General features: G+C 41.7%; 1 protein-coding gene across 1 annotated transcript in view; it reads left to right on the top strand.

The window, feature by feature from the left end:
* LOC144607154 (protein-lysine 6-oxidase-like) overlaps positions 1-14,009 on the top strand; it is a 32,595-nt gene extending 18,586 nt beyond the window's left edge. Inside the window, exons 4-7 of the mRNA XM_078423794.1 lie at positions 448-604; positions 2,528-2,623; positions 9,435-9,550; positions 10,581-14,009. Coding sequence (XP_078279920.1) covers positions 448-604; positions 2,528-2,623; positions 9,435-9,550; positions 10,581-10,587 — 376 coding nt within the window. The 3' untranslated portion in view covers positions 10,588-14,009. The remainder of the gene's footprint in view (positions 1-447; positions 605-2,527; positions 2,624-9,434; positions 9,551-10,580) is intronic.
* Positions 14,010-16,965: the final 2,956 nt, after the last annotated feature.

Here is a 16,965-nt window from a genome sequence, read left to right on the forward strand (position 1 = left end):
TAATACCATCCAACTCTGCCTCAGCTCGCCTTCTGTTGATACCCTCACTCATGCATTTGTTGACTCCAGATGGTTATTCCAACAAACTCCAGGTCTACTACTCATAGTCTACCGTGCTTACAGCTTCCAAGGCCATATTCTGGAATTGTTTCCCTAGACCTCTCTACCACTCCTTCCTTATTTTTACATTTTGTTTCCATGCTGTATGACTCTGACTATGACATATAAGGTTGATCAGCCATTGAGTTCATGCTGGCTCTGAGAATAATCCTATCACTCTGATTCGCTCACTTAAGATCTACATCTTTGAACAAACTCTGCTCAAATATATTTTGTAACATTACAGAATTTTGTTTACTGACCCCCCTGTAAACAGCTTATGATGGCTTCTGATAATAAAGGTGCCATATAATGCCAATTCTTGCTGTTGAATTTCTTTCACCTCAGGCATTATCACAGCATGGATCAGTTTAGCCATTATGATCTGTTGGAGACAACCACACTGAGGAAGGTGGCAGAAGGACACAAGGCTAGCTTCTGCCTGGAGGACACTACGTGTGACCCTGGTGTCCGAAGGAGATACGCTTGCACAGCACATACTCAGGTAAAACGATGCAGACAACTTGGTGACGGCATGGACTTGGAATACATCAATTATTGGATACTGTGCAGGAAAGAACTGCAGATGCTGGTTTAAACCGAAGATAAACACAAAATGCTGGAGCAACTCAGCGGGACAGGCAACATCTCTGGAGAGAAGGAAGGGATGATGTTTCTGGTCGAGACCCTTCTTCAGACTACTCTGGACAGAAGGAATGGGTGACGTTTCGGGGCGAGACCCTTCTTCAGACTATATCTCTTGTTACCCTCTCCCCTGACTAGGCTTAAGAAGGGTCTTGACCCAAAACGTTACCCATTCCTTCTCTCCAGAGATGTTGCCTGTCCCACAGAGCTGCTCCAGCGTTTTGTGTCTATCTTCAATAGTTGGATACTTATTGATATCTAATGGTAATAAACAATCATGTTTGTCTGGTGTGTTGAGTGTCATCTACCACATGAGGTAGTAACAAATTATTACAAGATAGCACTCTTTTGATGAAATAGTCCATTTCCCTCATTCTCTCACTTTCCTTACCTTGGTCTTTATGGACCACTTGGATGGGAAGTAGTCAATAGAGGGGGCGATAAGGACTGTTCACATCCTCTTACTCAGAACAATGTCTCCATGTTACCATATCAACTAGATATTAAAAAAAATACTAATTGGGTTTGGGTAACCAGGAAAACTGACACCTATCCACAGTGGCATTCAGGTCTTCTTAAAGAATAAAGTAATGGCAAAAGAACCAGTGGGCAGGTGAGGAGGTATTGCAGTAATCCAGGTGCACTGCATGTACTGTTGATGGAAGCAGATTGTACAATAATATTCAAGAAGAAATTGGATATATTATTGAAAAGGGAAATACAGGTCGTAGGATAACGAGATGGGGAATGGGGTTGAATTTCTGAACGCTTCTGCACACACTAAGGTGCACCTCCTCCTGTGTCACTGTGCTCATGAGGTAGAATCCCTGTAGTTTATGTCACAACTGTCCCGTGCAAGTATAGTCATACCTGCAGCTTCATTGAGAGTAAGCCTATGTCTCTTTGGGTAATTACCTGCTTGTAGAGGTTCATGTGTTGTATAAACATTCAGTTTAATATTTAAATGATACAGCTCAACAATTAGTACAAGAGGTGTGTGTTAACGTGTTGACTGTGAGGTGAAGACTAGCTCCGCTGTCCGCTGCACACTGCCAGCAGACCACCAGCAGGGCGTTGATTGGTCGGCCCAGATCACGCCTGGTCCACGCGAGTGCTCGAGCTCGATGATCGATGGTTCGAGACCAAAGTGGCTCGGCCCACCACATGCTCTAGATTCAAGGCTGTTTTGAGTTGCTGGTATTTTTATTTGCTGGGAGACAATATTGCAGATTATGTTGGTACTGTGTTACAGTCTTCACTAACTTCCCAGATATTGCACGTATTGGTCCCAGATTTCAAACAATGCCTTTCCAACCTGCCTCTTTTCACTCAACAGTAATTCTGTAGATAATTGTTGAGTTCCTATTTGGTGTACTTTGAATTCCTTCCCACTCACCCAATAACTTCAAGTTACATTGCTTGAGGTCGTTATTTGATCTGGGGTGCTGTTGAAAGGGGGCTGGCATTTCATCAATTTGAACGTCTTTCATGGATGAACTTGAACCGTGGATGCAATCCTAGGCAAATTTGATTCAACTCTTATCCAAAATATGCTGACATGTAGATGCGACCTCAAAGCAGGAGCACTGTTGCAGAGTAATTAGGAACGTCGGGAATCCAGGGTGAATTGTTCCCTTCTTCCTTTGTTACCACCTTGCTCCTCACATCTCCTACCACTGATCACTACACACCTAATTGAGACCAGAGGCTTTCGGCCATTATTTTTTAAAAGGAAAGTAACATGAACACTAGCCCAATTATTTGTGTTTTAATTTCCTAACAGGGATTAGGACCAGGTTGTTACGATACATACAACGCGGACATCGACTGTCAGTGGATTGACATTACAGACGTTGTTCCTGGAAACTACATACTAAAGGTACTGGCACGTCAGAGGTTGAGGGGTGACTCGATAGAAGTATGTAAAATTATGAGAGGCATAGGTTGTGTAAACAGTTGGAACCTTTTCCCCCAGGGTGGAAATGTCCAACACTAGAGGGCATAGCTATAAGGTGAGATGGGGAAAGTTTCATGCAGATGTATGAAGCGAGTTTGTAACCGAGAATGGTGGGGGCCTGGAACGCACTGCCAGGGGTGGTGGTGAAGGAAGATATGATAGTGGTGTTTAACAGGCTTTGGGATAGGCACATGGAAATGCAGGGAGTAAAGGGGTATAGATTATTTGCAGGCAGATGAGATCAGTTCAGCTAGGCATCATGTTCATAAGATTCTAAGTGATAGTAGAATTAGGCCATTCGGCCCATCAAGTCTGCACCACCATTCATTCATGTGTGCTCTATCTCTCCCTCCTGACCCCATTCTTCTGCTTTCTCCCCATAACCTCTGACACCAATACTAATCAAGATTCTATCTGTCTTTGCCTTAAATATATCCACTGACTTTGCCTTCACAGCCTTCTGTGGCAAAGAATTCCACAGATTCACCATCCTCTGACAAAATAAAATTCTCCTTGTCTCCTTCCTAAAAGAATGTCCTTTAATTCTGAGGCCAGTCTAGTGGCCCGCTAGTGGAAACATCTTCTCCACACCCTCTCTATCCAAGCTTTTCATTATTCTGTACATTTCAATTATGTCCCCCCTCATTTTTCTAAACTCCACCGAATATAGGCCCAGTTCCGTCAAACGCTCATCATATGTTAACCTACTCATTCCTGGGATCATACTTGTAAACCTCCTCTGGATTCTCTCCAGAGCCAGCGCATCCTTCCTTAGATATGCTCACAAAATTGCTCACAATATTCCAAATGCAGCCTGAACAGCGCCTCAGAGAGCCCGTTCCTGTGCTATATTGTTCTATGTTTCACCATGTAATCAGCTCTACCACTGTGACAGTATCACTAAAACGCTTGTCTGTAACATATTGTATTCTCACTCCAGCTCCCAATTCTCCAAATATACAGGTCTTGCTCTCCAGGAAACAACAGCACCTCGTTGTCTTTCTTTACTCTCTTTAAGACTCTTTGTTTCGCTCTTTGTTTTATCTGTTCTATTGCAGCCTGGGGGACTCTGAACATTTCTCCCATGCTCATTTAAAGGTCCGGTTTCTTGTCCTAACACATGCTTTGATTGTGCTCATGTTTAGATCTGTTGGGCCACCGATAACAAGTTCAGTCCCAGGATTTCTAAACAGCTCGGATTCCTACTTTACTATCTTTGGTCTTGGTGTATTATTGTTATGTGTGTACCAAGATGTAATTAAAAAAGTTTGTTTGCTTGCTATCCAGTCAAACCATGCTAACATGAGTACAATAAAGTCATACACAAGTATTACAGTTAGTGCAAAGGGAAACATTCCAGAGTGCAGAATATAATGTTGTATCATTATAGCTTCACAGTTGCAGAGAAAGTGCAGATTTTTCAGCAAGGTCTGCAATGAGGTAGTTTGTGAGAATGGGGACTACACCCTGGTTTATGGGAGCGTTCAGTAGTTTGATAACAGTGGGAAAGAGCCGTTCCTAAATCTGGTAGTTGGGAAGAAGCTGTTCCCGATTCTGGAATCCGACGCTGTTCCTGAATCTAGCTTTTGTCCTTCCTGTAATTCTTACTTTTCAAAATCCACAATCAACTTCATCCAATAATAATTTACTATTTTTAAATGTTATTTTTACGATCTAGGTTTTTCAAAAATAAAGTAATTTAAAACAATTGTTTAAGCTAGGCAATTTAACAGGCAATTCATTTCTTCATCATTTTTTGGTCAGACTGCGGTTAAAATATATTCTGATACTAGGGACTTAAAGTTGGTGTTCGTGTTTCTAAAAAAGACGCAAAATGCAAACACAAATAAAATCTATTAAGTCATAAATTTCGGGTTAGAAAAATTATTGCAGTAGAGACAAACGTAACATTAATCAGTGCAGTAGACAAAATGAAGAGAGAGATGAAAGAAAAGATCAAGTGTTGTTAGTAATACAACTTGTTCTTATTGTTACTGTCTTTTTAATCTTAAAAATTGTAGAATTATATGTTTTTAATAGTTAAAGGAAATTGTTTATAACATATAACCTAACTATGTTTTAGAATATATTAATATAGTATGGTTCTGTTTCAGTTTATTAACTGGTACAGCTGACATTAGTCAGCACAAGCAGAGTTAAATTTCTACGAACAAACTAGCAATGTAACAATGATGCCGGTCTAGATTTTAGGGAAATTACTTTTATAGATAAACTGCTCTAACTGACTTCATATTCAGGTGACTGGAGGGACAAAAGCAAATGAATTACACTCTTGTCATTAGCTCCAGTCTCAATGTTGCGAGTTTGGAGATCTGTGGGAATTGGGGGAATGTGATTTCAAGGTGCACGTTCTGTTTCTGCTAAAGGTCACTGTAGACTTTTGATTGGCATTCACAAGCTGCTGTTGTCTCCTGGACTTGTGGTGTGAGGAATTTCACATCATCCCTTCACATTTCTGACTGTTCAAAAAGAATTTAACAAGAGGGTGGAAGCTTGCCAGCTCCTTGTTTTTAAATTGTTTCAGTTTCCTTTCCTCTCCTGAGGGGTTGGATTCTAGCTCAGATGTTGGTTGGACTCCCAAGTGTTGGCTCATCAAAGCTGAGCCTGGCTAGTGACTGTTGGCAGGTTATTAGCCCTGCTGGAAACCCGTTCGAGACTCATTCTGTCCTCACATCACATCCATGTGTAATTGCAGCTGCAATCACTGGATGGTGATCAGAAGTCAGAGCCCTGGCTCATATTTATCTTTGTATAAATATTTCTCCATTTCTGCCCACCCCCCTCCTAACCATTTGCTGACTTAGCTAAAATCAACAAAGGAATGCCAGGACTTCACCGAGTTGTACTTTGAAGCTCAGCATAGAATAAGCTGGTCTCTATTCTTGGCCAAGAAAGTTGACGATCCCACACCTGATTTATATACAAAAGCAAACCTTTAAGATTTCAATTTTGTGGATTTGCAGAAACTGCTGTCATCTTTATGCTGTCCTATATTTGTCACCACTACTCCATTGAACATGCAGGATATAATTTCAAGACAAAGATTAACAGATTGTTGGATGTTTAGAGAATCAAGGGGTATGGGGTTGTACAGGAAAATGGCAAAAAGTTAGAAGATCCATCTAGATAAAAGAGCCATAGCCTCAGAACTAAAGGACGTGCCTTTAGAAAGGAGATGAGGAGGAATTTCTTTAGTCAGAGGGTGGTGAATCTGTGGAATTCATTGCCACGGAAGGCTATAGAGGCCAAGTCAATGGAGGTGGAGATTGATAGATTCATGATTCGAACAGGTGTCAGGGGTTATGTGGAGAACGTAGAATAGAGTTGAGAGGGAAAGATAGATCAGGCATGATTGAATGGTGAAGTACACTTGATGGGCCGAATGGCCTAATTCTGCTCCTACAACATATGAACTTATGAAGATCAGTCTTGATCTTATCAAATGGCAGAGCAGATGCAAGAGGCTGAATGGCCAACTCCTTCTTCTGTTTCATATATCTTTATAACATGTGCCTGAAATTCCCATGAAAGCCTCTGTGTATGGAAATTCCTGCCCTAATGCTCTTTGCCAAGATGATCTGTGACAGACTGCAGCATGCTCTGTGAAAACTGTGGTCAATTTCTTCATGATGGCATGCTGTTGTTCGCCTCGTTTCCGTACAGTCATTAAGTGGGGGAGTTGCTCACACTGCTTCACTCCTTGACGTTTTGCTGCTGCTGCCCTTGCAACCAACAGTGAGCATGTGGTGTTCATCTAGTGGTGTCCATAGCTCACTGCCACAAGTTCCCTGAGCACCTACACCATGTACTCAACTGATATTTCCACCTGCTTCGTGTTCAATAGGGTGTGAAATATAATTGCTTCTTCTCAAACTAATTCATAAATTTATTCTGCCATTCCTTACATCTGGGGAGAGTGAATTAGTGTCCAAAACACACCATCTGTTTGTCAGTCTGTAAACATATGACAGTTGAACGGTTCAATCACCAATATTCTAAAGGATTTCTTCTTATTCTGCATTTGAAACATTGTCATTTTGTTGCTCTAGGTTGCACCTCTACTTTCATAGGCATGGACTTGCTTGGGTGCAAAGCTATTTGACTTTAGGTAGTGCAGTTCTGTAATGGCTGCCTTTTGCTGAGGCTTGGGTTCTGAGAATGCTGGCCACAGTTTGTATAAGATATTTTATGTGTGATGCCACACGCTGAGAGTTGATTTTAATTGTAAGACCTGTCTTTTAGTTTCGTTTCGACATACAGCATGGAAACAGGCCCTTCAGCCCACCGAGTCCATGCTGACCAGTGATCCCCGCATATTAACACTATCCTACACATACTAGGGACAATTTACATTTTACACAATTTACACTTATACCAAGTGTACAAATCCAAGCCAATTAACCTACAAACCTGTAAGTCTTTGGAGTGTGGGAGGAATCCAAAGATCTCGGAGAAAACCCATGCGGTCACGGGGAGAACGTACAAACACCGTAGAGACAGCACCCGTAGTCGGGATTGAACCCGGGTCTCTGGCACTGCAAGCGCTGTAAGGCAGCAACTCTACCGCTGCGCCACTGTGCCATCTTGAAATTCATTCAATTGTTCTCTCCATGGATTTGACAGAGTATAACATGAATGACTGATTACCAACTTGCCCAGGTGGTCAGACTGAGTTCACTTTGAGTATAAGCGTTGCTGATAATGTTCACCCTTGTAATGCTGACTTTCCAACACATCACCAAGCATTGGTTAAGGGTGGAAGCTTTACCTATCATTTACATTTTTGTACATGTACTTGTTTCATGTATAGCATCTTTCTAGCAACATAGCAAGTTAGTTCATTTGAGAACCAGAGGACATAGGCTTAAAGTGAGGGGAGAAAGATTTAATAGGAACCTGAGGGCTAACGTTTTCAGACAAAGGGTGGTAAGTGTATGGAGCAAACTGCCGGAGGAGGTAGTTGAGGCTGGAACTATCGCAACTTTTAAAAAACATTTGGACAGGCACATGGATAGGATAGGTTTAGAGAGATACTAGACCAAGTGGACACGTTGGGTCCAAACCTCTCCTGCATTGGTCAGCATCCACTCCTCCCCTCCCCTCCCCTCCCCTCGCCTCCCCTCCCCCCTACACCCCTTCCCATCCCCTTCACCCCTCCCTCCCCTCCATCTCCTCTCCCTCCCCTCTCCACCCACTCTCCCCTCCCCTTCACCCCTTCCCCCATCTCTCCCCCTCCCCCCTTTCCCTCCCCCATGCCCCCTGCCCCCTTCCCCATCACCCCTCCTCCCATTCTCCCCCTCACTTTCCTCCCTTCCCCTCCTCCCCTTCCCCCTCCACATCCTCCCCCCTCGGCCCAACCCTGGACCCGTTGTCGGGCGGGGATTGCCCCCGTGGCCGTGGGCAGGTTGGGGGGGACAGGGAAAAGGCACTGACCTCAGCCCTGTTTCTCCTGTGGGCCTCTCCTGCAGGCCGGGCGTGTAGCCGAAGCGTCTCCTGCAGCTTGGCTGCGATAGGCGGGAACAACCATCTTGTGGATCCTCTGCTGCAGCGCTCCACCACGGGAGGAAGGTCAGGTGCGGGGCATGCCAGGATGGGCGCTGGTCCTCCCGGGGGGGGGGAAGCGCATTTATTAACGTTTATTTGGTAAATTGTTTTTAAAAAGTAACAAAAATAGGTTTATTCAGACCACGGGGGAATGGTGAATAGGGTGGGCCTAAAATTGTCGCGTTGTCTTGGACCGTTTTGGCTGTGTAGAGGGCATGGTACACACATAAACATATACAATACAATACAATACAATATATCTTTATTGTCATTGTACCCAGGGGTACAACGAGATTGGGAATGCGCCTCCCATACGATGCAATAATTTAAGTAATTAACAGCAACCCAACGAAACGAAACAATTGTAACAGCTTTTAGACAGGGTAAAGTGCAAGTTGATCTATGCGTTGTGGCCATCCGGCTCAGCAGGACCGGTTCATAGCAGCTATGGCCCTGGGGATGAAGCTGTTCCTGAGTCTGGCGGCGCGGGCGTAGAAGGCCTTGTATCGTCTGCCCGATGGAAGGAGTTCGAACAGACTGTTGCAGGGGTGTGAAGAGTCTTTGTGGATGCTGGTGGCTTTTCTGAGGCATCGTGTGTTGTAGATGCCCTCCAAGTCTGGTAGCTGTGTTCCGATGGCCCTCTGAGCTCTATGGACTACCTGCTGTAGAGCTTTCCTTTCTGCCTCCGTGCAGCTGAGGTACCACACAGGGATGCCATGCGTTAGGATGCTCTCTATGGTGCAGCGGTAGAAGGTCGTCAGCAGCTGTTGGGGTAGACCAGACTTTTTCAGTGTTCTTAAGTAGAACAGTCTTTGTTGTGCCTTCTTGACCAGCGCAGCAGTGTTATTGGACCATGTTAGGTCCTCCGAAATGTCAGTGCCCAGAAACTTGAAGCTGGACACACAAACAAACCAAGAGTTTTACAGACAGACAGACAGACCAAATGCAGGCAGGTGGGACTAGTGTAGATGGGGCAAGTTGGTCGGTGTGGGCAAGGTAGGCTGAAGGGCCCTTTTCCACGCTGTAAACCTCAGGCTCTTGCAATTTTTCCAATTAGTGTTATGCTTGGTTAGTCGCCAACTGATCTTTGGCACTGAATGTTCTAAACATTGTGCTTTAGAATTTAATGCTAGTAATTCCTAAATAATCCATATTATTCCCACTGTAGGTTTCAGTGAATCCAGGATTCTTGGTACCAGAGTCAGATGTAACAAACAATGTGGTTAGATGTGATATCCTTTATACTGGGAGCTATGTGTCAGCCAGAAATTGCAGAATCACAAGGTATGTGTTAGTTGGTTAAATTGCACGAGAAGCCTCTTGTGCTCTGAATCTCAAGGCCGAACAAGCTGTAAATGGGACTGCTATTTTTTTGCATCTTGAGTAACATTTGAAACTTTAGGGCAGAGATAACTAAATGTCTCATTATGTTTGTGCCAATATCAGTTCTCCTAGAAGAACGTTTAATGACATTTTCTTATTCTCTTTATTTTTTTACTTCACAATTCATTATCCAATCCATTTTCCTGTGAGCCTCTAGAAATTCCATATCTTGTTGTCCACAGCCTTACTGCTGTAAATGCTGCATTGTAAATGCATTTGTGTTAGTGCGTAAATGCCGCATTCAAAATTGAGCCCATCATCTTCCTCATAACATTTTCTGGGGAAATCATTTTTTAAGTGTGGATCAAAGCCGATCTCAACAACCTTTACTCCAGGGTTATTTGCGAGCTGTTTCTGTGCTTTTGAAGCTACACGATGTTGGCTGAGTTGGGATCAGGCATTCTTCCCTTTCTTTTTGATTTGCAGTGTATATAAAAAGCTGGTAGGTGGAGTATCAGTTCTTCATCTAGTAAAACTAAAAGATGACTATGAAACTAGGATTTAGATTCTCAGGCAGATTACCAGGTTCATCTTCCTGTGTGGATTATTTTTACTTGATAATTGTACAAAATGAAGTGATTGAAATTACTAATTTTCAGGACCAGATTTAGACAATAGACAATAGGTGCAGGAGGAGGCCATTCGGCCCTTCGAGCCAGCACCGCCATTCAATGTGATCATGGCTGATCATTCTCAATCAGTACCCCGTTCCTGCCTTCTCCCCATACCCCCTGACTCCGTTATCCTTAAGAGCTTTATCCAGCTCTCTCTTGAATAATTGTTGTCCTAAAACCTTTGGGTGGTGCTGTTTAGATCTTGGCTCTCAACAGAGATAGTGAAAACATTGAGATTATTAGTGAATAACGCAATCTGAAATTGCTTCTGTTTTTATTCTAATTCAGTTTTAATATTGTGACATTTCTCTCAACAGATTCTAAGGATGAGACCCAATGGTTGGAATCATAGTTGGTCAGAAGTGTTTATGGTCTCCAGCTTTTTGCTTCTTTAGTTTTGTGTTTGTATTTAAGTTTTTTGGAGGTATTTGGCAATTTTATACGACATATAGATATCAACATAGAATAATTGCAGGGAGGGAGTTTTGTGCTAATTTTGATATTATTTTTGGTTTCAAGAATCATGATCTACATTGTTTTCTTTTTCTCCTCTCTTTCCTTCCTGGCACGGTTCTCCCCGTGATGTTAATAGTCACAGAGAGTTTGTCTTTCTGAGTGAACAGAAATGTTAGCAAAAATTATTTTTCTTTAATGTCTGTTTTTTCTGCAGTTCTATGAAAAGTTGCCCGGTAACTAAAAGTTTATCATAAAGGTCTAACTATGCATTTTCAGGATTGCAAGTGCATTTGACTTGCTCCTTTGTTTTTCCATCCAAAGTTATTCAAGGTGGCACATGGAATCAGGAACCCAATGTGTGGTGAATATCAAATGCACCATGGTAAAGGAACCTTGTTGTCCTGCTGCAGTCCCCCACCCATTGTGCTCTTGAGTTTAACTACAATATATAGGGCATCCACTAAAAGTGTTTGTATATTTCCCTGCGGGAAGGAGCCATGGAAATAGTAGCTATCATAAAACCAAACTCAGTATTGAAGTAGTTAAAAATACAAGTATTTTTTGAAGTTCATATTCACTTAGTGTGTTTCATTGCACAGAGCACCGAGATATTTTTTGTTAATGCTTGGATTATCATACCTTCATTTATGTGATCCTGTAATTTCTTTATGGCAAGAATTGAACTTTACATTGAGAATCCCATATCCTATATCCACCTCTGCAAGCTAAGTTTAAAGCCATCTTACTTCTAGAAAGAGGGCTGAGATGTCTACAATTAAATTATCAAACCTTAGACAGATTTTGTCGCCATCTCCAAAGATATTGGCAAGAGCACCATATATATATCTTGGTGGCCTGAAGTAGTCCCTAGATTTTCCACCTTTGAGGTAAACAAGCCAATTTCCCCACCTTTTTGCAATCTACATGTTAAAATGACGATTGGTGCTTCCTACAGTTATTTCTTCTCCTGTACTCCTTAGTATTTCAACCATGGTTATATAACACATCACACAAATGTAATGTTCATCCTTTACGTTAAACAAAATTATATACGAACTATCCTTTTATTTGGACAACCTGAACTCACTGAATTCTTTAAGAATATCCCTTCTTTATAAAGTCTTTCAGAAGAAAATTTGAATTATTTTGAGTCTTTTGTCTAAAATGTACTGTGCATTAAAGAACACATTCATTGTTGTTGTTCCATTGACCCCATGACTGGGACATTGAACAGATAACATTGAACGTAGTTTCCACAAGGATAAGTTTGAAGTGAAAGTAACAGTATCTCACTTTTCTGAAATGAATCATTATACCTCTGTTATTTGTGGGAACACTATGGGAAATAATTTAAAACTCTAAGACTTACTTGCCAGTGATTGTTTTATGAAGAATGTTATTTCATGTTATAACATGATGTATCTATTATTTAATAGGAAATGGTAAAATCAAGTCTATTCCAGTATAGATTTTGCTATTGGTTAGACATTTAAAGCAAATAAGTCTTTTAAAATAGCCAAGGAAGGGTGAGAAACTGCATTTTAGCATTAAACATGATTCAATATAAAAACAAATGTTGTTTGCTTATGTTCTACTGGAACAGTCATGTCTACAGACATTGATTTATTTTTGCAATGTGTGTTGCTGAATTTTGTATTTTAATTTAGAGTCCTAGAGACATAGAGTGATACAGTGTGGAAGCAGGCCCTTCGGCCCAACTTGCCCACACCAGCCAACATATCCCAGCTACCCTAGTCTCACCTGCCTGTGTTTGGTCCATATCCCTCCAAACCTGTCCTATCCATGTACCTGTCTAACTGTTAGCTTCAACTACCTCCTCTGGCAGCTTGTTCCATACACTCACCACTCTTTGTGTGAAAAAGTTACCCCTCAGATTCCTGTTAAATCTTTTTCCCTTCAGCTCTGCAAGTTCAGTGATAAGCTGAGAGTTGAAAAGTTTGAAGGCAGAATTCATATTAACATTAAGGGCAGAACTCCCCACTGAGCTCCCACAGTTCAAGGATGCAGAATGTTCGAGGCAGAGGGAAAGAAGCAGGACTTTGAAACGTCCATTTATCTTTACATTTTGGAAAATCAGTCACATCAGTTTGCTTAAGGGGTACATAGAGGTTCAAAAACAAAAATCACTGATGGAATATATATTAGATAATACTTGTTCAATAAAATATAGGGGAAAAAAAGCATTTCCTTAATTACCAAAGAGCTGGTTGTGAAAATCTATTTGAATCCTGTATGGTATTACTGACACTTGTCAAGTTTTTTAGAGCTCCAATAAAATTGACTTTGTAGTTTTATGGACTTTTGTAAAGTCATGTATTCAGTGAACTCTAAGATTTGAATGTATTAATAGTAGTCCAGCATTATTACGCATTTATCCTTGTTATTATGAAACACATTTTATTTGATCCCAGCAATAACATGAAAAATCTGAGAATATTTATAAAATTAATCTTGGTTCGAGGTCCAATCTTGGTTCCCTTGCTTCCCAGGTTAGTTTGGTCTATTTACTGTTAATAATAGTTAGTGATGATAAGACAGCTCCAATCTGTGTTCTTCTCAGTCTGAAGATTGTCCTTAGATTAAGATGAATAGAATCCCATCCTCCCTCCCTCCTGAAGAGATGTCATGCTGTTGTACTTGTTAAGACAGGTCGGTGAGACTACTCTTCAACAAGAAATCCTTGCTTACATCTGTGATCTATAATAGTCTTAGGTACAACTTCACAGTGTACTGCGCAGAAAGTCAAATTCAACACCTAACATGTGACTACTTTCCTGCAGGCACGTTAAGTGGAAGTCAGGCTAGAAGTTTCAAGTATTTTAAAGAAAATACTCTGCAGGATCTGATAGTTTTTTCCCCTTAGAGATACAGTGTGGAAACAGGCCCTTCGGCACACCGAGCCCACACCAATCATCGATCACCTGTTCGCACTAGTTCGATGTTATCCTACTTTCTTATCTACTTCCTTCACACCAGGGGCAATTTACAGAGGCCAATTAACCTACAAACCCACACATCTTTGGGAGGAAACTGGATAACCTGGATGAAATCCATGTGGTCACAAGGAGAATGTGCAAACTCCATACAAACAGAACCCGAGGTCAGGGTGGAACCTGGATCTCTGGCACTGTAAGGCAGCAGCTCTACCAGCTGCACCACGCTGCCGCCACAGGATGTATGTGCATTTGTTATCACATGTGAACTACTTCCTTTCTCTTATTCATGTATTAATGTGAAAGGAGCATATGTATAAATATTATTACTTATGTTGGATAAAAATATTTTGAAAAAATACACCAGATACTTCCTGTCATCAATATATTTGTCATGCTTCACCAATGATACATATCCATTTTAATGATTCATGGGATTTAGAAATCTAGCACAGTAACTATTTATTGTCCATCAGTGAATGCTATTACAAAGGTGGAGATGAATCACTGTCTTGAATTTTTCCTGTCTTTGTGATCTTCATAAGATCTTCATAAGTGATAGCAGCAGGATTAGGCCATTCGGCCCATCAAGTCTCCACCATTCAATCATGCCTGATCTATCTTTCCCTCTGAACCCCATTCTCCTGGCTTCTCCCCATAACCCCTGACACTCTTACTAATCAAGAATCTATCTATCTCTGCCCTAAAAATATCAATTGACTTGGCCTCCACAGCCTTGTGTGGCAATGAATTCCATAGATTCACCACCCTCTGACTAAAGAAATTCCTCATTTCCTTTCTAAAGGAACCTCTTTTAATTCTGAGGCTATGACCTCTGGTCCTAGACTCTCCCACTAGTGGAAACATCCTCTCCACATCCAGGCCTTTCGCTGTTCAGTAAGTTTCAATGAGATTCCCCCTCATCCTTCCATACTCCAGCGAATAGTGGCCCAGTGCCGTCAAACATTCACGACATGTTAAACCCACTCATTCCTGGGATCATTCTCGTAAACCTTCTCTGGACCCTCTCCAGCGCTAGCACATCCTTCCTCAATATGACACTCCAAGTGTGATAAAGTAGTAGGAAGTTTCAGGATTTCGATTTATAATACCTGGTTGTACTACCTGGTGTGCCACTTGGAGATTTCGAGATTCCCATGTGTTTGCAACATTTGTTGAGTGGTGGAGGTTGCGGGTCTGGATTGAGAAGCTTTGGCAATTTGTTCTTCTCTGAAGAAGGGTCTCGACTTGAAACACCCATGTTGTCCAGAGATGCTGCCTGACCCGCTGAGTTACTCCAGCACTCTGTGCAACGTCACCTATCCAAGTCCTCCAGAGATGCTGCCTGACCCGCTGAGTTACTCCAGCACTCTGTGAAATATCACCTATCCATGTTCTCCAGAGATGCTGCCTAACCCACCGAGTTACTCCAGCACTTTGTATCTATTTTGTAAATGAGATTGGATTTCTATCATAATTGCCTTTTTAGACAGTGAGCTTCAGACTCCTTTTGAAAGATAGATGAACACAAAATGCTGGAGTAACCCAGCAGGACAGGCAGCACCTCTGGAGAGAAAGAATTGGTGACGTTTCGGGTGGAGACTATTCTTCAGACGTCTCGACCCGAAACGTCACCCATTCCATCTCTTCAGAGATGCTGCCTGTCCCGCTGAGTTACTCCAGTATTTTGTGCCTATCTTCAGTTTCAATCAGCATCTGCAATTCCTGCCTGCAACATGGACAGTCCCTTCCTACACACTCCTTTTGAGATTTACATATGTTCTCTCCATCTTTCCCCTAATCCTACAAATGACTAAATCATTTTACAATGCCTGGGCATTTCCTTTTGTGCCATATCAACTCCTCATCACTTCCAAAGAAAACAACTTCTCTCTATCCCAGTCTTTAGAATGAAACATTTCTAGTCCGAGCAATTTTCTTGCAAATTTCCTGTCCAGTATATCTTTCCTATGTAAATCTGATGACAAACTGCACAGGTTCTCAATCTGTGGTGTAATTAATGTTGTATACATTTGTGGTGCACCCCCCCCCCTCTCTTAATGTCTTGATTAATAAAGGAAAACTTATCTAAAGTTATTTCGTTAACGATCCGATCAACCAATTCTAACTTTAAGGTTCTGTAGACATAATGCCCCAAGGTTCCTCTGTTCTTTCGCTCCTTTCAGTATTGCCCAATTTACTGTTTTCTTTTTCCTTCTTGCACCATCACCCCAAATGCATTACCTCACACTTCTCTGGATTCAATTGGCTGTTTTTCTGGCAAAATGGCCAGACCATTTATAGTATCTTGCAAAACTTTCTTTTTCATTTTCACTATCATTGTTAATTCCATGGTCATTTTTTAAAATCACCTGAAAGCTTCTTTATCATTCCTTCTCTCCAGAGATACTGCCTGTCCCGCTGAGTTACTCCAGCATTTTGTATCCACATTAATTCCATTTACTAAAATTTACCAGCCTTCTATGTCTTGGCAATTCAAGTGCTTAACCAAATACTTTTTAAATGTTGTGATAGTACCTGCCACCATGTCCCGCTCAGGAAGCCCATTTACGATTCTATTCACTTCCTGCTTAAACAAAATCTTCCTCATATCCCTCCAAAACTATTACTGTTTTCTCTAACAGCCAGATAGGAGTTTGTGGATGAAGGCATTGGCCATCCAGTGTTGGGCTGGGGAATCAGTAAGTTTTGGTCAAGTCAGATGAATGGATGGAGGTGATCATGAGAACAAAATCAGTGGCTAGGGGTACGAACAGGCTATGCTTACAAATTTGGAACATGGTTCTACTGTAAGGGATGGGGATGGATGTATGAGGCTAGGTGCGTCACAGGAGAGGAAATTATGATAAAACCTTAGTTTCTAACATCATTCCTTCATTCTCACTCACATATGTACAGTGGAGAAAATAAATATATTTCTGCCATCATTCCACCCGACAGCTTAAAGCTGTGAAATAATTTCTTATTGAGCTCAAAACTGCAGGAACCAAACTCCCTGGCACCTGATAGTTACATCTTCGGTTTCCCATTCATTTTGAGCTCTGTGGCTTTGTCCTTTCATATCATGAAATTTAACTCAACCCAAAACTGACCTAACCAAGCTCTCTCTTAATATTATCTTCAATAACTGACAGACCACTGATTTGTGAGGGGCCAGTGACAGGAAGAGGGCTGAGTTGGGGTCCTTCTAGTCAGTGAGCCAGAGGGCTTACCTTCACCATTGCTTCCCTTCACTGCCGCTGCCAGGGGAAGGAACAATGGAGGGATGACC

Source organism: Rhinoraja longicauda, chromosome 28, assembly GCF_053455715.1.
Source record: "Rhinoraja longicauda isolate Sanriku21f chromosome 28, sRhiLon1.1, whole genome shotgun sequence".
Taxonomy (NCBI): Eukaryota; Metazoa; Chordata; class Chondrichthyes; order Rajiformes; family Arhynchobatidae; genus Rhinoraja; species Rhinoraja longicauda.